The sequence below is a fragment of the Vulpes lagopus genome, chromosome 1 (assembly GCF_018345385.1).
Source record: "Vulpes lagopus strain Blue_001 chromosome 1, ASM1834538v1, whole genome shotgun sequence".
Taxonomy (NCBI): Eukaryota; Metazoa; Chordata; class Mammalia; order Carnivora; family Canidae; genus Vulpes; species Vulpes lagopus.
Genome location: NC_054824.1, coordinates 76,446,503 through 76,470,698, shown reverse-complemented (window position 1 = coordinate 76,470,698; position 24,196 = coordinate 76,446,503). Strand labels below are relative to the sequence as shown.

Here is a 24,196-nt window from a genome sequence, read left to right as displayed (position 1 = left end):
CCACTTCAGCAAAAAGGAAGAGAAATGCTCAGTGAAAGACTCAAGGAGTCGAAAGATACAGCAGAACTCTTCCCAGAACTAGAAGTATAAGGGTTTTTGTTTTTGGTTTTGTTTGGTTTGGTTTTTTTGTTTTTAAGATTTTATTCTTCAGTAATCTCTACACCCAACGTGGGGTTTGAACTTATGACCCTCAGATCAAGAGTCGCGTGCTCCACCCACTGTGAGAGCCAGGCACCCCTAAAAGTATAAGGTTCTAAAAGGAACCTGAAGGCCAACTGATTTTTTTTTAATGTGGAAAAACCTAGGTGACAACAGAGTCAAGCCCAGTAAAGTTGGAAACATTGGCTGATTTTCAAAGTATAAGCCACAGTAGTGGGTTGAATTTAAGTTATAAATATTAAATGACCTTGACCAGAATCAAAGTGTAGCTTCCTAGAAAATGCTTCCTTTCTACCATTTAGTAAAGTCAGTTGTAAATCACTGAACACAGACCTTTGAAACTAAAAAGACTCATAGCTTTTGTCCAATCTAACCAATGTTTAAGAATGACCTTAAAAGGAAACCTCTTAAAACATGAATCACAAATTATATACATACCCAGTAGTCAGCAGACACTATATACAGAGTATTTAAAGGAGGAATGGGCTGTTTTAAATAGGCATTATGGAAAGGACCTCCAGATTCAGTGTTTGCACTGGTGACCTAAACCCAAACCCCTAGTCTTGCAAAGTATCTCTGAGAACCTCTGACCTCTCAAAGTTTTGAAATGGCAATTTCGGAAGCAACCTAACCTCTAATTCCAAGAATATTTCCAGACCTCTCTGTCCTGCTTCTACAGGCATGTGGATGAAAACACACACGGCATGCACGGACTCTGAATAAAAACCTCAGAGAAGAGAAAAAGCGGGCAGAGTTTCCAGCATTTTCTTTGGCCCGTGGCTGGTGGAGCTCTGTGATACTGGAGCACATGCTAATCCCCATTAGTTACCAGCCGCACCTGGTTCTGGGATGGCAGGGAACCTGGGAGAAGGGATGGACACAGCATCACAGTTCCTCTGGGTAGTCAGGTGTTGGATAACCTAGTGTGGTGGGGTAGACGGAGGCTCAGAGGGCTGAGAACGGGCTTGTTGGAACCGAATGCCTGTGTAGGGGCCTTAGCTGATGACTAGAGCCGAAGAGGCAGAGAGGCGAGCCCTCCACTGCTGCTGCCTTGCAAACACCGGCACTGCGGGATGTTTTGTTTTTGTTTTTTGTTTTTTTTAAACAATGCATAGAAAAATGTGTATCCATGTTATCTTCACCATGGCAAGAAACGATTTTGCAATGATGAAAAAACACAAACCTATGTCCTAATCAAATGACACATGCTCTCCATTTCACTCACCCCAGAGCGTGGCCTCTTGTGCAAGGAGACCCACCAACAGCACTCAGTGTACGTGGGGTAAGAGGGGACCAGCAGGGGTTAGTGGACACAAGGACTTAGAGCAGCCACTAGCCCAACTCTTAAGTTCCTCCTTATGCAGTTAAAGAAAACCACTTTTAAAGATGGACTTTAGTATGAAGATACGTTGTGCAGATGGCACATTTTCCCCCAAATACTTTACATTTGTCTCTAGTGTCTTCTCCCCTCAGCGTTGGTGACAAGGATGTTACTGGTGGTCTGTAGGCACCTACTACTTCTATTCTGGATGACGTCATAGGAGCACTTACCCGAGGAGGGCTCCAAGGGAGAGGAGTAAGCCGGTGTCCTGGAGAAATGTGGCCAGGAGAGCGCCAGTCCTGAGGTGTTCCTCTTCCTGGAGAGTGTGGTCTCTTCTCCAGTCTCCAAAGCAGGAAGAGGGAACTGGCCTAAGACCCAAGTGGCAGCCACTTGGGTATGCACAGTCACTTTGTCTGGGAGCCCCTTTCGTCTCGCCAGGGAACCCCGGGATGTTGCGCTCTCCGTGTGAGAAGGGGCAGTTCTTCCTTCAGACCCTGAGCTGGATGGCAAGTGAAGCATTCCCAAAGCTGAAAGCAGATGGCAACAATTACAATTCCACCAGCAGACTTCCAAATGCCTGAGTGATGTGTAGTGGGCTCACCTCTGACCTCTGTGAGGAGACATGAGGAGTCACTATTCATTCTAAGAAAAATTCACTCCTGAACGAAAGGCCACAAACCAAGACAAAGCCTGTTTTCAGATCTCACAAAGACTGCATTTTGTGGTGGAGTTGTTATAAAAGGGGCACAATGAAGCTAAGTGTCAGATGATATGGAACCAAAGATCCGATTCTGATCACCATGACTCATCACTCACATTCCACAAAGCTAGTCTCAGAATTTACTTGAATTCAACCTAAACAAAATTTCCAATATCCGCATGACCGACACACCTGGGTGTCATCATGGGCAGTTCTAAGCTCTATGTCCATCACTCATGAATGGAACATAAAATACTGTCATTGGTACTCTTTATAGAACTGAGTGCCCCAACCCGACCTCCTAGAACTAGCCTGCGAGACCACGGGGTCATCTTTGATGGCTTCACTGTTGATGGCCTACTTTTAGACTGTTACCAAGTCATATCAATTTTCTTTTGTGAACAGTCTTTACCAATCCCCTCCTCTCTGCCCCTCAGGCCACTGGGCCATGGATCTTAGTGCCCAGCATCTGCCTGGGTGGTCCTCTTGACTCCAGGTTCCCTCTGCCCCATCCTAGACCTGCCTGTCAGCTGAATCCCCCTCCAAATTCACTTTTATCATGTCATTGCCTTGTTCAAAACCCTTTGGTGACCCTCCCTACCACACCAAATCTAAACTGCCTGGTTTTCAAAGGTCTCCATGACTGCCTCTAATCCCACCCACACAACTGTCCTCTCCTCCACGTGGGACTTGCACTCTCCATGTGGGAAGCTGCTGACCTTCCCACCCCACAAAGAGACCAAGCTTCTCTTCTTCCCTCACGTGGTCGGTGCATCCCACTCCTTAGCTATCCCTCCCACCTTGTTCGGATACACAGGCAGGCAGGGTCAAATCCCAACTCTAAAACCTATTTAGGGCAGCCCTGGTGGCTCAGCGGTTTAGTGCCATCTGCAGCCCGGGGTGTGATCCTGGAGACCCAGGATTGAGTCCCACATTGGGCTCCCTGCATGGAGCCTGCTTCTCCCTCTGCCTGTGTCTCTGCCTCTCTCTCTCTCAATCTGAATAAATAAATAACTCTTAAAAAAATAAATAAATAAAAATAAAACCTATTTAGCTGTTTGACCTATACATCTCAATTTAATTAACTTCCCTACCTTCAGTTTCCAAATTCCTAGAATGAAGATAGTGTGACCCCATTGGCTTGCTGTGAGAATTGAGAGAACAGAGATGTTGGCATGCAGTAGGTGCCTAATTGTGCCAGTTTTGTCTGCCCTTCCTCAGTCAAATCTTACACATCCAGCCCCAGCCCCTTCTTGAAACCCTTTGCTGAAATGCCAGGCTGGGGCACCCGGGTGGCTCAGTCAGCTAAATATCTGCCTTTGGTTCAGGTCACGATCCCAGGGTCCTGAAATCGAGCCCCATGTAGGGCTCCCTGCTCAGCGAGGAGTTTGCTTCTCCCTCTGCCACTTCCTCCACTTCCTCCACTCGTGCTCTCTCTCTCTCTCTCAAATAAAATCTTAAAAAAAAAAAAAAAAAGCCAAGCCACTGAGCTGTGCAGATTGAAGCAGGAGCCACCATTTGAGCTACGTGAACACAAACGCGGCCATGTTGCCCACCAGACCAGACCTGGTTCCTCTGAGACTGTAGCGTGTGGCACAATTACTGAGGTCGTTTGGATTCACTCTGGCCATGGAATCCCAAGCCTCTAGGTCTGGGATCCGACCCTCGCCTAGTCTATGCTGCTGCTAACTCACTGAATCACAGCATGCCATAGACAGAGCCTAAGCCGCAGGTCTGATCCACAGCCCAGGACCCTCAGATGGACACTGGGGCTCAGGATGGGGAAGAGGGAGACGCAGAAACTTTGTTTTCCAGGGTGGGACATACATGCAGAGAACATCACTGGCACAAACTCACCCGTGGTGATACTCTGGGAAGTCAGAGCTGTTGCTACGTCAGGCCCAACAGGGGAAACGGTGAAATTTGTCTTCCTGGAAGTGTCGTTTCTTCCTCTAGCATCTGCCGCTTCTGTGTGTGGAGTGAGGTTTTCTGGAGCATTTGAAGAAGTGTGGCTCTTTCTGGAGGTCTGAGTCATCACACCCTCCTTGGAAACCACTGTTGAAAAGTCCACTTGATTCTGATCAAAGGTGCCGTTTTCTACGTGTGGTTCAGTGTTACTTTCTGGCCAATTGTTCATTTCAGCAGCTGAAACAATAAGGACATGGACCAGTGAGAGCTCGCTGGCTTCTGAAAGAGGAGGAAACCCTCAGAAAAGCCATGAGCGGACAGATCAGTGAAGAATTGGATTCAGCTAGAATAATTTCACCTTTCTTTTTTTCCCCATGGTGATTATTCTGACAATCCGGGGGGAGAAATTATGAAGTACCAATACTACATAGGATGGAATTTTACAGTTAAGTGGAATAATGATAAAAACCACTAGAAAGAGACCAATGTGGGACTCGGGGGAGAGCACCAGGCCCGGAGCGGGATGGGGGCAGGGATGCAGGTCAGGTGTGAGCACAGGGAAGGGAGCACTTCCAAGCACTGAGGTGGTGAATTGCATCTTCTGGGTGGTAGGAGGGTAAAAGCTGGCAGCTCTCCATCCTGACACCTACTCTGGCAGGCAGGGAATGGGGGCTGGGACATGCATAATTCTGGAAAAAAAAAAAACCTGTGGACGATTTGGTAATATGACCAAAGCCTTAGTAATATAAATAGGTTTGATGATTTTGTTTCCTTTGAATTCATGCTAAATACTCAAGAATGTGGACAAAAATTTCAGCTGCACTGATATTCATGATGTCATTGTTTATAATAGCACAAAAGGAAGGAAGGAAGGAAGAAACAAAACTGAAAATCTATCGCAGGAGATCAATTAAACCAGTTGCAGTATATCTGCATGAAAGGATGCTATGAGGTATTAAAATGATGTGATAACATAAAATACAGAAATATATTATACAAATATTATTGAATTACAACAACAGGTTTCTTTTTTTTTTTTAAGATTTTATTTATTTATTCATGAGAGACACACAGAGAGAGAGAGACACAGAGAGAGAGAGGCAGAGACATAGAGGGAGAAGCAGGCTCTATGCAGGGAGCCTGACGTGGTACTCGATCCCGGGACCCCACGATCAGGCCCTGGGCTGAAGGCGGCACTAACCACTGAACCACCCGGGCTGCCCAAAACAACAGGTTTCAAAATGGAATTTCAAGTATGATCTCATTTTGTTAAAAAAAAAAAAAAGAAGAAGAAGAAGAACAGCAATCATGAATGCGTGTGCATGCTGAACCCAGATGTAAGCTCTCGACATGCCCTCATTTGTTCAACATCCAGGTAGATCCTCTCATCCTCCCCACTTTGCAGGGGAGGCAGAGAGGCACAGGGGGCCATGCCCAAGACACCAGGCAGCCTGCTCCCCACCCAGGTCCCTGAGCTCTCCCAGCATCCGGCGCGCTGCACAAGGTGCATTGTAGCAAAGCCTCTGGGGCCCCCCTCATCTCCAGTGCAGGGGTGCTGAGGAAGGGTTGCTTATTCGCATGGACAGTTTTTTGACATTTATAAATTAGGGATGGGTGCAGAGTAGTCAGAAAAATAGATTGCAACGATCAGTTTCTGCCATATTGCCCAAAGTGGGGCAAAGAGGGCATTAGTCAAAAACGTCAGGATCGCATGAAAGTTGGGGGGAAACTGGGCACAGAGGTCATCACATGTGGTGTCAAGTGTCATTTGTCAAGGCAGGAGGCTGAGACTTGGGTGGGGTGCCAAGTCCGACCCAAGAAGGCTGCCTTGCTATTCTGACGACGTCCGCACACGACCAGAAATGGCTTGGAAGCCCGAATCTGCCACTGCCGGGGTGCCGCCTCCTGAAGATCACACCAAGAGAACATTCTAAGAGCCGTTTCCCTGGATATCCAAACTAATATGGAGATGAATATGAAATACGTGTGCTAATTGGAGGGCACAGAGTTTAATGAGTTTCTGGAGAAAGCAATGAGGACAAGGACCATTTAAAGTTATTGCTGATTGCACGGCTCCTCTAAAAACCTATCTTTATTTTCCTCATTTGGGAATGATATTTTCCTTTCTGCCTAGAATCAGGCACTGTTGAGAAACCTCTGGGGGAATGAATGAAGTCACTTCTATCGGTATGAGTCAGGCAAGGATGGCCAACCATCTGACCAGCAGAGGCTGTAGGCAGAACCTACGGTTTGGCTCAAAATATCACACACACACACACACACACACACACACACACACACACACACACTTTCCCAAAAGGAACAAGCTATCTCCTAGATCAGCACTGCCTAAGAGATATATAAAGTAAGACACAAATGCAAGCCACATATGTAACTTTATTTTTAAAAGTAACAGATGAAATTAATTTTAATACGTATTTTACATACTCTGACATATTCAAAATGGTAGTACTTCAATATGTAATTGATATAAAAATTGTTGAGATACTTTGCTTTTTTTTTTTTTTTTTTTTTGGTATTACACCTGTACAATCCAGAGTACTATGCTAGCTATACTTCAAGAGCAGAACAACCACATGTAGCTTCTGGCTACAATACTGGGTAATGCAGTTCTAGGTCAATGGTTCTCAGGTCCACGTACACCAGCAGTGTGGCTCACTTATTGGGGTTGCCAGGTAGGGGGGAGGTGATTTTAAAATCCTCCATAAGAGATTCTGACAAACTTTCCTAAGGGAACCCCTTTCTCTCCAAATCCCTTGAGAATTGCAGATTTCGGGAACCCCTTTCTCTCCAAATCCCTTGAGAATTGCAGATTTCATGCTTCCTAATCTGTTTCCTGTAAGTGATAATTAAGAGAAACTTCCTGAAGGGGGAGGGAAGTTGCCTAGGCATCTGAGCTCCACTGGGGCCCAGCCCCAGACAGGCAAGGGCCACGTTCAGCTGGAAATGGGATATGGATGGGTGTTTTGAGGGGCAGTTACCAAGTCGGTGAGTTCAACTTGAGATTTTGGGGGTTACAGAGACCAGAGACCCACTCACAAAGCATATTCCCATTGTTCTTCCTATTTGAGCTGCAAGGCAAACCGGACACCAGAGAGAAGGGAAAAGAGTTTGAGGATGCTTTCTCTCTCCTTGGGCCACAAGGAGAGAAATTCGTCTTTAGGAAAAAAGTGATTGTGCGGAAGTGGAAAGGACTCAAACCCACACCCTGAAGCTGGTAGGCCATGAGATCTCACTCAGAATGTGGGACTTGCCTACTGCTGAGCCTCTAAGGTTCATATGGCTATGTCTTTGGGGAAGCAGCAGCATGCCCATCTTCAAGGAACTGGGAACATCCTCAGTCAGCTCAAGGAATTCCACTACAGCCTTCAAAAGGCACATAAGGGTCACATAAAGACAAGACATGGCTAGCACTGAACCATGCAATCTCCCTGGAGGTTTGGCCAAAGATGGAAGAAAAAAAAATGCACACCATAAACAAGACAAAAAGGCAGACCAAAAAAAAAGGGGGGGGGGGGCAGACCACAGTCTTGCCCTGTCCCAGATAACCCTGCCACTACACACTAAATATGCTAAATAAAGTAATTTTTAAAAATCTTTCTAAAAGCATTGCTGAGTTGGCAAGGAAAGAACCAAGTCTTCTAAGACCAAACATGGACCAAGAGCTGGAATTTAGAGAAGTAATCTAGTTCTAGAGCTATAGTTGCCCTAGGGCACCTGCTCAATTTCTGTGACCTTGAACTTCTGTTCTGATGACCATGAGGACAGAGGGGATAGGAGACTCTTAAGGAAGGAGTCTGAGAGGAGACTCCTGTATCAAGTTGAGACCAGGGCTATACCATATCTATAAAGCACATAGGACAAAAAAAATCTGCCCTGCAGAATGGGACAGCAGGGAAAAGTGGCTTTTGATCTTGATTTTGGAAGGAAAATAAATCTCACTCAAGAATTTGTAACCATAAAGGCAGCCCTCATATGGGTGTGCAGCATGAATTCACATACCAGTGTGGTCTAAACCTCAAACCAAGGATATATTTTAAAATAGGTCCTGAACTTTGTAATACACTAAAACCACTAAATCATATACTTTAAAGGGTGAATTTTATGGTATGTAAATTACATCTCAAACACACACACACACACACACACACACACACCGTTAATGGGAAGGAAAACTGGTTCTGATATATAATGCCTCCTACTTGGCAGAAATAAATATAAATGTTCTCTAAATGAATATACCTTCAATCTAATTTTATCATTTATTGATACAATTCCAAGGAATAAGAGATCACCATCAAAAGGCACAACATATATAAGGAAAAAGGGTATCAGTGGGCAAAAGTCAGAAATATAGATAAGCAAAGACTTCAAATACTGGAATTATCAGTCAAAGGATGTAAGTCTATAAAACTACATGAAAAGAAGTTAAGGAACTGAAAATTAGAAAAAGGGAGACTATAAGTAAAGGCCAAAAGATATGAAAGAACCCTAAATGAAAATTCTAGAAATGAATAAACTATAATAAATGAAATTAGGAAACTCAACAGATTAGATATTATTGAAAAAAGAACTAATGATTACAAGACAGATGAGGGAATGCCCAGATGATATGAAAAGATAGAAAATATGAAAAAGAGATGAAGAGACAAGGAAGATAGAGTGAGAAAGTCCAACATACCTATAACAACCAGGGGGGAGGGGCACCCAGGTGGCTTAGTCGGTTAAGCATCCGACTCTCAATCTCAGGGTTGTGAGTTCAGGTTCCTTATTGGGCTCCATGCTAGACATGGGGCCCACTTGAAAAAAAATTGAGGGGGAAAATGACAGATCATCTACAGAAGACAAGGAGACTAACAGCTGATTTCTCAACAGCAACAATGGAAGCCAAAAGACAGTGGATAAATATTTTCAGTGTGCAGAGAGGAAAAACAAGAATTATAAATGGAGTAAAACCATCTTTGAAAAATATCTTGAGACTATCTATCAAAATAGAAACATTTTTAGTCAAATTTCAGTTTATCAACCACCTCCACTAAAGGAAATTATGGAGAATTTATTTCAAGTAGAAGGAAAACAATGCCAGATGAAGGCCAGAAGGGGCAAGAAGATATAATGAGCAAAGAAAACAGTAAATATGTACATAAATCTAGGGCAACACTGAATTTATAAAATAATTTCTCATCTGTAGGATGAATAAAACAAGGTAGAACAAATCCTGGAGAACAATAGCACATAAGTCAGGAGGGGATAATAAAAACCATGTAATGTTGAAGGGTGACTTTCAATTGTGTCAAAATCCATTTTCACATTCCTCAAACTGACCCCAAAGAATAGAAAGAGGGTGTATCACTTCCAACTTGTAGAGCTTTGAATAATAGGAAATTTCCATTGAGAGAAACTAATAAATATTGTCTAAAACCAAAACAAAGACTCAGTAAATAGCAACATAAGCTTTGAGGTCTGGACATGATTACCAAAATAACCTGTTACAAGGGTTGAAAGTGGTTGATTCTGGGAAGCAGCAAATGATGATGGTAGGGGTGGTCAGGGTTTCTATAACAGCCTTATAAAACGTATCTGATCTTCAAGCTGTGCATGAATTTGCTTAAAAATAAACATTTAAATTTAAGGAAGTTAGATAACAAGCCGGGGTAAAGGTCTGCAGTGCATGGTAAAAGTTTAGCATTCTTAGTACATGAAGAAGTTTTTCAAATTCCTAAGATGTACGTCTTACAAAGAACGTGAATACATGAATCACAAAAGAAAATGTGTAACTGGAGAGTGAATACACGAGAGTATTGTTGGAAAGAAAGAAAATACAAATCCAAACCAGAAAAGACTTAAAAAATTTTTGTATATATTTATTTTTGCCTATCACACTGGCAAAGACTCAATCATTGATAAGACACCATGTCAAAGACTCAATCATTGATAAGACACCGTGTCACTGCGGGCATAGAAGACAGGCACTTGCACACAACATTGGTAAGAATGCAACTGGCACATTCTCCCTGGTGAGACATTTAGCAAATCACTGCAAAAGCCTTAAAAATGGGCATATATTTCTACCCAGGAATTCCATTTCTGGAAATTAATTGCAAGGAAATTATTAAGGATGTGCGTAAAGTTTCAGGCACAGGGAAGTTTACCACAGCACTGTTTATAATCATGAAAATTGGAAACAACCTGAATTTCTGCAATAGGAAGTTGGTTAACTTAATTATGAGACAACAAAATCTTAAAGGGATGATCAAAATCTATTACTGATACAGTTCTAGATATACGCACTACGCTCACCCCGTGCTATTTAAATTTGTGAAAACACAAATTTAAAAATGGCATACACCATATGACCTTATGTTAGCAAGAGTATATGTTTAAGAAAAATGCATCTCCTAAGAAAAAGAACAACAAATAACGCTGGCGTCTTGGTAAAAGGGCTCCAGGTCTGCAAGCCGCCTTGTAACAGGCTTTCTTTGGTGCCCAGACCCGCTCCCCAAGGCAGGTAAAGCCTGTAGGCTTGGCTCATGCAACTTGCTCAGAATACAGCCGTTTCTGCAACAAGGAGGTGAGTGGCACTGCCTACCCAGCTGAAGGGCTGATGAGTTTACCTGCGTCTGAACCACCCAGCCTCAGGGTTCCTAACCACTCAGCACCTGCGGCGGCCACAGCTGGTGGCCTGACCAAAGGGAGGTGCCGACGACCATCTCTCCGCCCAGCAGGTCACCGCTGGGCCCTGTTGACTTAGCGACTTGTGGGCTTGTGATGCCACCTCCACCCTCCTCCCCAGATGAGGGCCCTGTTGACCTTTAGCGTGTGAGCTGCAGATGCCACAGCCACCTGGATGGAGGAGACACTCCTACCTTTAGGGACCCTCGTCATCGGAGGAGCTCTCCCTTTTTTCCCTAAGGAACGTATGAGGCGACATGACAAAGTTGCTCACTTCATCCATACCTTGTGAATCTGTGCTCTCCGCATGAAGGTCCTGTGGTCTAACAGGAAAAGAGCCCGCTTCCTGCCCCCTGCTTGGATCTAGAAACCCAGTGCTTCAGAGGAGAAGCACCGGCTGTGGTTAAAGTCAGGCTGTCTGTGCTAGATTTCCGGTTATACCATGTACATGCCCTATGACCTCAGGCAAGACACATTCTTTCTCTGTGCCTTGGCTGCTTCCTCTGTTAACGGGGGCAGGGACAGCACCTGCCTCCCTGGGCTGCGACAGGGTACACACACACACACACACACGTGAGAGCTTCAAGAGTATCTGGTATGTAGTGAGGGCTACATCCATCACTGCCACTCAGGGGACCTAGGTCTATCAAGTTTGAACACACAGATTTGGAGAGGACCTTGGCAGGCACTGCTAACTGATCCCTTCTCAGTCTCCCAATCCTTCTCTGGGCAGCCTAGGAGGCAGCAAAGGTGAAAACCCTCCTGGAAGCTGAGAGTGGGCTGAGTGGCTGCTGGGGCCACAGGGGCCTCAGTCTGGCTTTGCTCTGTGACGCTCTTCTAGCGAGTGCAGGGAACACCGGGGCGGGGGGCACAGGGTTAGAGCTGGGCCCACCTCTGGCATGATAAGCCCTTGGTATCACTGGCCCATAGGGTTCTAGAACAGGATCCTGCTGCCCCCTGGGTAACTCTGGAGGTCCCTCCACTTCTCTTATCACCTGTGAATTCTTCAGAAAGGGATGAACAAACCCTGCAGCAAGCCGAGCCACCTGCTTTGCCACGCGAGGTCTCTTTTGATCGTGGACGTACAAGTGCTTTACGTGATTCCATGCTGTAGTTTGGGGAGATCATTGGGTCAAATGCTAAAATATTTACTGAGGTCCAAGGAGGAGTCCTTCGAGAAGCCCCGAGTTGTTGAGGGCTACTGTGATTGAATTTTGTGTAAACCCTGAGTGGGAGAGACATTCACAGTAAAGGGGACAGGGCTCAGCAGGGACCTGCCCCATGCGGGGTTACCTACCACAACCAGGATCCTGCTCTGATGCTTAGTGGAGAAGAGAAATGGAAAGAAGGGAGGCCCAGGCTTGGAGTCTGGGCCAGATGGGGAGTGAGGAGAAGGGACTGTGCCCTGCCAGGCACTCAGGGGCAGCCTCTGAGATGGGGGGGGGGCACCCTGCAGCTCAGCGCCGGCTGGCCCTCTCATCTCACTCCTCCTTCTCCCCAGATGGTCAGAGGCGATGGCTCACACCCCACCCACGTGCCACGGCAACCGAGCCACACCAACCAGCCTCACAGTGGAGTTTAGACGTCCCAACCTCCCAGGTATCTTCAGAGCTGGACGTACCACCCTTCCCCCTGCACTCAGCCCCCTGTGTCAGGCCATCACGTTCCCTTGTACTATGAACGGCTATTAAATGAACGAGACACTTTCATTGCTTTGACTAGGGTTTTTTTTTTCCCCCAAGTTGACAACTTCCACTTCTGCGGTGCCTTAATGTTCCAAAACATCTGTTTGTGAACCAACATCAGGGATGCTAGCGGAGCCCAGGAGTAGGATTTCCTAATTAGCAGCTGCTACAGAGTCAACTTCTCACCACCCACTCCGTAATTTGGGGGTTTTCGACTTGCATGGTTTCTGAGGCGGAGTGGGTGTGTACAGGCGAGGCTGTGTCATCCAAAGAGGCCATTTCCTCCCAGAGGGCCCAGCCGGCCCCCACACAGCCCCACGGCCGCTCCTGCAGGGCCCCCATCAGCCCCATGGCAGAGTGAAAGCAGCCTCCCCTTATTTTCATTTCCCTCCGTTGTGATTCAGATTTCACAAACATCTATTCAGTGCTTACCGCGTGCTAAGTGTTTTCACAGGCATTTATCTCATTTAATGAGAATGACAGCTGGTCAAGTGGGTACCACGGCGCCCGGGAACACCAGGGGCGGAAAGATTAAGTGGCTGTTCGAGGTCACGCACTGGACGGCAGGCACAGTCTGGACCCGGCTTCTTCCGTGACACAGGGCTGTAAGGCACTGGTCGCTGAGCAATGTCCCCCTGGTCTTCAAATTCCTGCCTCGAGCCCATCTGCAGGGACTTGCTCCTCCCTACGAGGAGCGACGGAGTGTGGGTCACACGGGCTTCTTGGTTTGGGGACAGCTGCACTCACCAGCAGGAACACTGAGCAAAAGGACCCCGGGGTCAGCTTCTCAGAGATCATTTCACGGCTAATGTGAAGAATGATGATAAAGAAAGAGTGGAGACAGGATGGAGAATGAGTCTGAGGCTGTAACTTCCAAGTGGAAATGTCTCACAGGCATTTAAAAATTTGGGACTAGCAATGAGGAGGGAGGATGAGCAGATGGGGTAGGAAGGGAAAGTGAGGCCAAGGACTCCCTTAGGGGGATCTTGAATCAGAAGGAGAAGAGGGGTCAGTGAAGGAGGCACAGAGGCCCAGGGAAGGATAGGATGGGTTAGGGGTACGAGCCAGGAAGGTGAGGAGTGCTGGGGCACAGCGGAGAGGCACGACCCGGCCTGCACAAAGACCAGGGATCAAAGTCCCCAGGACTGGGGCAGCCTGGGTGGCTCAGCGGTTTAGCGCCCGCCTTCAGTCCAGGGCCTGATCCTGGGGTCCCGGGATCAAGTCCCACATCGGGCTCCCTGCATGGAGCCTGCTTCTCCCTTTGCCTGTGTCTCTGCTTCTCTGTCTGTCTGTCTCATGAATAAATAAATAAAATCTTAAAAAAAAAAAAAAAAAGTCCCCAGGACTTTCCGGAGTGTCACCTGGCAGACAGAGGAGGAGGCTCAGATTGCTAGGGGTTAAGGCTCATGAGGGAAAGCTCTGGAACAGTAAGACACTGACCCCCCACCCCCAGCTGCAAATTTCCTGTTTCTGGCTCCTCCATGGAGCTTTCCTGGGATCCCTCAGCTTGGGGAACACTCGGGAGAGCTGGGGGCCTCCTAGCCACACGGCTGGATGGGACAGCATGGGTTCTTAGCCCAGTGATCGTGTCCTTCTTCATGACTTGAAAAGAGACTCCCTGGACTCAACTGCTCACAGAGGAATTGAACTGAAATTAAAAGCTCCCTTTTTAACTCTCCTTTTGGTATCGCAGAAGTCTGTAAACCACGAAAGGAGTGGGACGCTGACCACCGGGGAGAATGGAATTTTGCCCCTATTCTCAGAGATCGAATTAAGAAATCCTGCGTGTCTACCATCCGCGAAGCACTGCTTTTACAGGATAATTTCAGGGGGATAAAGGATCCCATTAGATCCGGACATTCTGAGTGGCAGGCAAGGTAGGAATTGTTCCCTCACTGCAGGAAGAGAAAGCTCAGCCTCAGGACTGAGGTCACCTGCCCAGAAAACCCAGAACTAAGTGGCAGGGTGGAGACCAGAGCCCAGTGCGTTCTTTCTGGGGTCCCTGCTAGTCAACCACACCCAGATGAAGCCGATGAGGACGGAGAAGAGGGAAGCTCAGCCAACCCGTCCCAAAGGAATTTATGGCATGCAGCCTGCCTCACTAGCTAGCATCCACAGTGCTTTGCATCATCCATTCTGGCTAAAGTTGGGAAATCGCCTGGGTTGACTCTGGTGCTCCATCCCTCTCCAAAAGTGACCCCAAGTGACCCCGACCCTTTGGGATCATAGCGGCCAACTAGTCTGACCTCAGATGACAGCAACAGTTCCAAGTCCACACTACAGCCAGAAATGAGTGGCATTTGTAAATTCAAAAAAAAAAAAAAAAAGAGTTTCCTTTCATACTCATGAGGACAGCCATTATCAAGGAAAAGAAAGAAAAAGGGAAGTGAGTGCTGGTGAGAACTTCGAGAAATCAGAACCTCCAGACATTGCTGGTGAATAGAAAATGGTACAGCCACCGCAGAAAACACTTTGGCCATTCCTTAAAAACTTAAACGTAGGATTACCGTATCATCCAGCAATTCCACTGCTAGGCACACGCACAAAAGAACTGAAAGAAAGGGATCAAACCGGTGTTTGGACACCCATGATCACAGCAGCATCACTCACAATAGCCAAAAGGTGGGAGCGACCCACGCGTCCGATGATGGAGGAAGGGACAAGCAGCATGTGCTACCTGCCTACCTACAACAGGATGCTACTCGGCCTTAAAAGGGCGGTTAATTCTGATACCTGCTGCATAAGTGAACCCTGAAGACCTCATGGTAGGTTAGACGAGCCAGTCACAGGAGAACAATTATTATATGATTCCACTTATACGAGGTACTTGTAGTGGGTAGAGTCATGGGGACGGAAAGTGGGATAGAGGTGAGCAGGGGCTGCGGAGAGGGAGGACTGGGGAGCCATGGCTTGAGTTCCTATTTGGGATAATAAAACAGTTTTGGAGATGGGTTAGTGGTGGTGGTAGTACAAACGTGCGAATGTCCTCAATGCCAATAACTAGTACACGTCAATATGGTTCAAATGGTAACTTCTACGTTATCCCAATAAGCAAATATATACTTAGGGACACCTGGGTGGCTCAGGGGTTGAGCATCTGCCTTCGGCCCAGGGCGTGATCTCGGGGTCCCTGCAAGGAGCCTGCTTCTCCCTCTGCCTGTGACTCTGCTTCTCTCTCTCTCTGTGTCTCTCATGAATAAATAAATAAAATCTTAAAAAAAAAAAGAAAATACATATTTACTGAGCATCAAGCACATAGAAGACACTGTGGAATCTGCCTCAAGCAGCCTATTGCTTCCAAGAGAGCTGAGTGGTGGGAATAAATCACCGAGATGCTGGTGCCAACGGCCCTGGGGTGCGAGAGGCGGCCCAGCCGGGCAGAGAAGGTAGCCAGCGAGTTTGGAAGAAGGTACAGGTCTGGGAGCAGAATCCCGTCGTCCCCTCCATTGCTATATTCTCCCCAGACCCTGCCTTCGCCCCCAGGAATCTGACAAATGAGGGGGATTTCCTGCCGGATGGCTGGCAGGTGGGATATTTGGGGGCAGGCAGGAACCTGGGGGCATGGAGGGAAGGTGGCTGCGGCCTCACCAGAGGGCAGCCGCCCACTCGGCTCAGCTGCTCTGGGCTGTGTTTTGAAACACTGCTGCGGATGTAATGATTCTGGGTGGAGGACGTTTAGGAGCCAAATGAGTTTGTGTGAACAAAAGGCAGCCCTCAATCGGGGACTGTCCAGGGCTCTCGGGGAGTTTCATTTCCTTCCTTGTTCTTGCCCTGAAAGGAGCAGCCCTAAGAAAAACTATTCACATCAATAAGTGTTTCGACTTGAGACCCGATGATCTGATTTGCAAGAACAGATCCCCGAGGAACAGCCTCCAGTAATGAAAAGTATACAACTTGCGAGGCCCATTAGCCTCCCCTCCCTGTGAGAGTCGGCTTTTGTCTAGCTGAGCATCCTCTGGGGAGAAAGGCAGGCTTGAGGGGCTGAGCCACGACCCAGGGCGGAGCTGGCCTGGAGGCCCTGAGTTTGGGGTCAGGCTTCCAGAAAGAGAATTGCCTCTGAGATGGCCTGGGCGTGCTCAGGAGGGAAGCAGCCTAACCCAGGCAGGAGAGGAAGACGAGGACTCTGATGTGACCTCCTGCTCCTTGCTTTAAAAATAATTCTATAGGCTTAAAAAAAAAAAAAAAGGCTCTGAGAAAAAGCCCCAAGGTCAGGTCAGAAGATTCCCATTCAATTAAATAAGTAAACAAAAAGGCTCTGTGCGGGGCGGGGGTGGGGGTTGGGGGCAGCCCGCTATCTGGTGTCTCGGTTTTTCATTGCCCCTCCTGGTCCTTGGAAAAATAAACACTCAGCAGAGGGGCTGCGGGGAGGCCGGAGGGGGCCCGTGGTGCGCGGAGGTGAGGATGCGGTGGACAGGGAAGCGGGCCGTCTCCTGTCTCCCGTGTTGTCACCCTAGCATTCGCTCACACCCAGAGAGGAAGCCCGGTGGCCGGGCTCCACCAAAGGAGGCCTGCCAGCTTGGCCAAACAATAAAAGGCAAGGAAAAACATCCTGGTTCTGCGGAGGAAGGGGGAGGCGGGAGAGGGCGGTTAGCACAAAATGAGATGCGGCCCTGGGCCTTAGCGCTGTGCGTGGCCACCTGACTTTTTGCTAGATTCTTGCCCTTAATTTGTTCTGCAGCCCCGTGTGGAGGGGCCCAGGGCTCTGAGGAAATCCTAGAAGCAGCATTTGGGAAAGTCTACGGTGTGGGATGAGGCTGCAGCGCAGAAGGGTCTGCTGAGCTGGGAAGGAGAAGGGGAAGGGAGCAGCACGGGCCTGGCCCACGGGGGGGCCCTCCGGGATCCCAAAATAAAACCCACCTAAAGACATCAATTCCAGATTTACCAACAGGGGTTTACAGTTCAGATCGGGGAAACCTGACACTCAATGCAAAATATCACCAATATTTTAAAAACTCAGTTGTATGCCACAGCTCGTTAAGAAAAAGAGATAAAATAGATGGAGAAGAAAGGAAGAGGGCTGGAAAGAGAAATAACGCAAAGGGGAAGGGAGTTACTTACAGAGAAACTGAGAGAGATTAAAACTAGGGGGAGGGGATCCCTGGGTGGCTCAGCGGTTTAGCACCTGGGTGCGATCCTGGAGACCCGGGATCGAGTCCCGCGTCGGGCTCCCTGCGTGGAGCCTGCTTCTCCCTCTGCCTGTGTCTCTGCCCCTCTCTCTCTCTGTCTCTCGTGAATAAATGAATAAAATCTTTAAAAATAAATAAATAAATAATAAAAAAATAAAACTAGGGGGGAAATAATAACCAAAGCAGGGTCATTACAAGCATGACGACGACGACAGCAGCCCCCGCTGGGCACCCTGCTAGGCATTCACGTGGACTGTCCCAGTTGATCCCACCATAACCCCGGCAGGTAGGCGCCAGTCGAGCTCCCGTCCTGTTGATAAGGAAACTGGGGTGTAGGGAGACCGTGTGGCTGGCCCGAGGCTGCGCAGCCAGGGATACACTGGGACCCCGGCCCTGGGCGGCCTGACTCCAACAGGCCAACCCAAAAAGTCTAACGAAACACACCAAAACAAAAAACCCAGAAATAAAAAAAGGACGGAGGATACGAAAGGGAAGCCCACGATGAATACAGAGAGCTACAGGGAGATGGTGGCCTGACAAGCGTGTGCGTGCTTGGCCGGCGGCCGCAAGCATCCAGGGGTATGTGGAGAGAAGACAGGTAACCGCGGGCTCCTCCCCGGTGAGGAAACGGGTGACTTCCTTGATCACGTTCCCAGGGCTCTGAGGACAGACTGGCTCCGGGGAGGCGCTCGGTAAAAGCTCACTGAGCAGAGTGGGCCTGGGGAGAACATCCCACTGGGCGGGAGGGAGGGGGGATGAAAGCGCTAGTCACCCCGACAGGAGGCCGCTGGCAGGACAGAGATGGGGAATGCAAGCAGGCCAGTGAGATTTCCTAGAATGTTGTCCCTCCCCTACTTTCTACTCATCCTCCTGTGTCCACTTGCTCCAGGTGCAGGATGCAGGTGGATGCATTTCACCTGCATCCTCCTGCATCCACCTGCCTCACCTGGAGTAACTAACACCAGGCCCGATGCCTCCCCGCCGTCCCCGCACACGCTCACTCACACAGCCGGTCCACGGGGACGGATTTTCATTTCACCCCTATGGCGGCACGTGAGCTGGGCAAACCGGCAGCCTAGTCCCCATGTGCAGACGGGAAAACAGGCTCAGAGGTGGGTGCCCTGCCTGGCTCACAGTTGGCTCATTGTTTTCTGACTCCAATCTGCATTTTCATGGTCATAATTACATTTGCTCCTCCTTGAAAGCCTTGGCAAGGAAGCGGGATAGATACCATTGGCCCCACTTCCAGCACAGGGAAAGTAAGAGCAGGGACATTCGGCAGCCGCCCCAAGCCACGTAGCTAGGAAGTGAAGGGGTTAAGACCCTCAGGGCTCCTGAGCTGCCCCTGGCATCTCTGGGCCCTAACTCTGCCCCTGGCTATACGCAGCAGCACTGTCACCACAAGGCACGGCTATCCTATAAATAATTCCTAAGCAACCACAGGAATCCACCTAACCATGAACACGGTCCTCTTCAAAGAGACCTCATTAAGGCCACGCTTAGGCCAACAATGCTGTCACTCCTCAAGCTGTTTCCTAAAATCCTCTAATCTTCAACAGAGCCTGCAGAATATTCTTGAGTTTCCTGAATAACGACCACGTGCTCATCCCTTGGTAATGGATTTGGATTATTCTGGAAACAGACAAAAATCTGAAGCCCAGTCTAGTGACGGAGGCCAGAGGCTGAGATAGCGGACTCCATTTCGGATCCTGGGTGAGGTCTAAGTGCAAAGAACACTCCAGAGTGAGTCGCTTGGGACCCAGGCACTGGCACTACAGGTAGGCTCCCAACTCCTTCAAATGCTTTTTGAGGGGTGTGCCAATGACCTCTGGCCTGAAGGAGGATACCCTTTGGCCACAGAGGTCCTACCGTGATTTTAAAGGCCTATTATTTTGCAGTCACACCTCACAGATTGTTTTTATTGAATCCTTATGCTTCCTGGGCACTAATCGGTCTTCTCAGATGATTATAGGTGAGGGCTGTCTAGGTGGCACTTAGTTCTTCGGACTTCAAGTCTTCAAATCTTGTTCTTTCCTCCCTGTATTTGAAGCTAAGGATGGAGAGAAAGTTCTAGGCGTACCAAGAAGTGGGGTTGGCAGGGCCTGGGGTGGGAAAAGGGCGGTCAAGTAAAAAAATGTCCTTGGAAGGTGGACTTGAGTCCTTTGCATTCAGGACTTGTCCCCCATCCAGTGAACCTGGAGGTGAATGAAGGGGGGGGATTGTCATCAATACAAAGGTCCATATTTTACAGAGGACACATGACACTTACATATCCTAAATGGGGCCACTAATAGGCTCGCTGACACAGGAGAAACTGAAAGCACAGGGAGGCTGAGCACCTTCCCAAGGACCCACAGGCTGCGAGCGGTTCTGGTAAAGTGTGAACTGAGGCGCCTAACCCCCCCCAAGCCAGGACCTCCCCAGGTGTGACCGCAAAGCCAGCGGGGCTCTTATCCACACCCTGGTGACAGATGATCCCAGGAAAAGTCTCACTCGGCACAAACAAAAGTCCGGGTGGCCCCGGAGGCTACAGGAGGGACACTCACGCCCACGCCGAAGCCGTTTCCACCGCCTCCACCACTAAGGGAAGGAACAATGCAGAGGTTTTCGACACCAACCTAACTCATGAGAATCGCTGGTCATGACCTTGCACAACGAACAACATCCTGCCCGATTCCAACCAGGCGTCTCTCTCCTGCATTCCCGCGATTTCATCCTCCAACGGGGCGGCTTCAGTGCATGGGGACCAGGATGGCCCAGGGTCACCCGGTAAGCTTGACCTCAGCCTCACCCTCTTCTTGTCACCTGTATTCCTCCTTGGTCTTCATCTCCCGACTTAGCTAAGACGTTGAGCAGAAAGCTGTCAAACATGTCACGTCCGCCCCCTTGCTTGCAGTAGGCCAGTCCCTTTCCAGCAGAGACACGGGGGCTGCCGTCACTCAGGTGAGATCCGAACCGCCCCTGAGGCCCCCGTGACCACGGGAACTGAGCACACAAAGCCCGCCAGCCACACCACCGCACACATTCCTGCGTGACCGGGAAGCCAGGGGGGTACCACCCTGCAGCTCGAGCACCCCGGAGCCGAAGTACAAAGCCCAAGAAATGTGTCTACTTTTAGCAGCATCTGTGGACTTAGAAATGGGCTTTTGAGCTTCTTAAGCGATCTTATGACAGGAGCCCTAGGTCACATGGTGGTGCAGGTGCTGCTGCAGGACCACCTGGGCAGTGAGCGGCCGCCTGCTGGACACATGCTCCCTGGGCCAGGGGCGCAGAGGATGTAACCCGTGCCTCCTCTCCAGGAGCGAGAGGTCCAGCAGGCTCCCGGGTGTACTGTGGGGCCCTTTCCCCCGTCCCTCGCAGGCTCCACAGCTCCTGGACCCTGAGCTAAGAAGCCGGGTGTTGAGTCTCCTCACCCTTGAGGCCAGCATCAGGGGAGTCAGGAGGTGCTGACGGGATAAACCCGACACCCTTAGAAATAAAGCATTTAGCCTGGGGTAGACCAACCCCTTCTTTCATAAGGAAAGAAACAGAAGTGACATGCCCCAAGTTACCGCGTGTCTAAGATGCAGAGCCAAAACTTGTCCCTGAACCTTCTGGTGCCTCCGGGGTGGCCAGAGCCTCCACCTCTGGCCACCCCACATTGCTGGAGCACCATCTTCACACCCAACTGTAGCTCTGTCACTATCCTGGTTGTGAAATTGCTTTACTGGTTGCCAGAACCTTTCCGGGAATAACCGAGTCTGTGAAATGCAGCCAGTCACATCACTCGGTTGGCAGCGTCTGGGTTTGTCAGATATCTCCCAATCTAAGGTGACCTCTAATCTTGCATCATGTCCTAAACACAGAGACCAAAAGTTTCTGAGCACAAAGTAAAACTTGCTGACCCTGGCTAGAAATCAACCAGGGTAGACGAAGCAAAAGACTGAGAGGCCCTGGCACAGCGTGCGGGGCTCAATCTCACGACCTGGAGATCATGACCTGAGCCAAAGTCAAGAGTCGGGAGGCTTAATCGACTAAGCCACCCAGGTGCCCCAAGAAAGCTTTATAAAGGTCCCTTCGAACCCAAAGAGTCTAGGATTCTAGAGAATTATCAAAATGTTCTTACAGGGATCCCTGGGTGGCGCAGCGGTTTGGCGCCTGCCTTTGGCCCAGGGCGCGATCCTGGAGACCCGGGATCGAATCCCACGTCGGGCTCCCGGTGCATGGAGCCTGCTTCTCCCTCTGCCTGTGTCTCTGCCTCTCTCTCTATCTCTCTGTGACTATCATAAATAAATAAAAATTTAAAAAAAAAACAAAAACAAAATGTTCTTACAGACCCAAAATGGAAATCTAATTTTGCCCAGTACGCCACCATTTAAAAGATCAATTAATCATCGCCAAGGAAATGGCTCTCGTTTAGAGAGATACAAGGTCCCTGTGGCATTCTCTTGCCCCATCCCAAATTTTGCATTCCAGTTCTTTCTAAAATGCTTGTGTTCCTTTCTGTCTGGCTGCTTTGCCCACAGCATTTGGCTAGACGGCCTCCCTACCCAGACGTAGCCACCCTGACACAACTGGTGGGCAGCTGGCCGCCTGGTCTGCAGGAACCCACCTCCAGCGGCAGCTCCCATCATGTGCCTGCTCGCCAGACACCACCCAAAACATCCTCTCTTCAACTTGACTCAGACCAGAGGATGAGGTGGAGTCCCAGAAGCTTCCAGAAATGTGGTTAGTAGAGAGATGCTGTGATAGGCCACACCCAACACACACACACACACATACACACGCATGTCCTATCAGAGGAGGTCTAGATGGAAAAGAGGCAGGAGGGAGGTACTGTGTTTTAACCAAGATGCCTGGTAACACACAGGAGGTGGAGAGATCCACGCAATCCCACGAGGCTGCTGAGATAATTTGGTACCATTTGGTGGTATTGTCAGGAATCTCAAAATTTTCCATATCCAGGAATTAACACTAAAAGCAAATAATCGGAGACAAGTACAAAAACTGATGCACACGGGCTCCCTGCATGGAGCCTGCTTCTCCCCTCTGCCTGTGTCTCTGCCTCTCTCTCTCTCTCTGTGTGTCTCATGAGTAAATAAATAAAATCCTTAAAAAAACAACAAAAAAAAAAGGGGAACCCGTGAGTGGCTCAGCGGTTTAGCATCTGCCTTTGGCCCGGGGCATGACCCCAGGGTCCTGGGATCGAGTCCCACGTCAGGCTCCCTGCGTGGAGCCTGCTTCTCCCTCTGCCTGTGTCTCTGCCTCTCTCTCTCTGTCTCTATGAGTAAATAAATAAAATCTTTAAAAAAATAATAATAAATAAATAAGATTTTTAAAAGGCAGACATGACGATGCAGCTTGGAAATACGTCGATGCTCGCACTTTGTCCTGAGCCCAAGTCAAAAGTGTCCCCTCGTGGCCTCACTGTTGACGGGACAGCAAGGCAGGCTTCCAGCGGGAACAAATGTCGGGGAGGAGGGGTCCCTCCGCCTAACAGGGAGGTGCACTCCTGCCCTCCGACAGCTCCTGTGCCAACTGGGGAAGCAGGCAGGCGAGCAGAAGACCCAGGCCGGAGCTGTCCTTCTAAACCCCGACTCCCCGCACTGGCCCTCTGTCCCCTCCCGCGGCCCGAGGGGGCCGCCCAGTCCTCTGTCCGTCGCACGGAGAGGTAAAGTGTGACGAAGGTACCGGCCGTCCCGCGTTGATGGTCCCAGGACACGAGGGCCGGGCGGTCGGAGAAGCATTACCGCGGGCGGCCTTCCTCTTTCTACCTCCACCTTTTGTCTTTGGACCTATTTTCCCTTTTAGCAACCACGGAGCCCACAACCGGCGTGAGCGCTCGCCATGTGTCAGGCACCGAGCCAGCCCGGCCTGCGCCCCTCACCTCCTGCCTCGTCTTCCCCATCCGCTCTCCGCCTCACCCCTCCGCGAAAACCCCCGGGTGCCCGGGGAACACCTGGCCTCCCTACCGCGCTGCGGGCCCCACGCGATGCAGCCACGGCGGCGTCCTTCTTGCCAATCCCAAGAGGGGCGAGCTTGCTGGGACCTGAGGGTCTCTGCACTGGCTCTTCCCTCTGCCCGGAGGGCTGGTTCCACTATGGGCGGGGGACACCGTGTGCCTCGTCTCCAGGACACAAAGGAGTGTGGCAGGTGCACACAACTGGCTGGTGTGCTTAGAAGGGGAGCAGAGAAGAAGGGGCCAGAGGGTCAGCAGGCCAGGGCCTGCAGGCCGGGTATTCCAGCAGGGAGTCTGGATTTGGGATTTGTTGTTGTTGTTGTTAATTTTATTCTAAGTACAATGCAAAGCCCGTGGAGGGTTTTCAGCCTGAGAGTGGGGCGACCTGAATTACATTTAAGAAGATCGCTCTGGGCTCTGTGAACATGGATCAGAGGGAGAGCGTGAGCGGAGGCAAGGAGAGCCAAACAGAGCGGCGGACACTCAGGGCAGCTTTGTGATCCTTCGAGAAACCGAATCAGCCGGGGTCGCCGTTCCCCCACCAAAACCAAGATGTGGAGGGCGAGGGAAGCAGATGCCTGTTGAGTGCTTCTCAGCTTCTCATTTAAGTAACAAGTGGATCACGTTGGCAGCTCCTGATGGCAGAGTGGGGATGAGGATGAGCCA

General features: G+C 49.4%; 1 protein-coding gene across 3 annotated transcripts in view; it reads right to left on the bottom strand.

Moving 5' to 3' along the window:
- Positions 1 to 24,196, bottom strand: part of HEG1 (heart development protein with EGF like domains 1) — an 88,549-nt gene that overhangs the window by 57,444 nt on the left and 6,909 nt on the right. For all 3 annotated transcript variants that reach the window (XM_041756960.1, XM_041756860.1, XM_041756933.1), the window contains exons 2-3: positions 4,038 to 4,325; positions 1,711 to 2,007 (exon numbers count right to left, since the gene is read on the bottom strand). In XM_041756960.1, the coding sequence (XP_041612894.1) occupies positions 1,711 to 2,007; positions 4,038 to 4,325 (585 nt within the window). The remainder of the gene's footprint in view (positions 1 to 1,710; positions 2,008 to 4,037; positions 4,326 to 24,196) is intronic.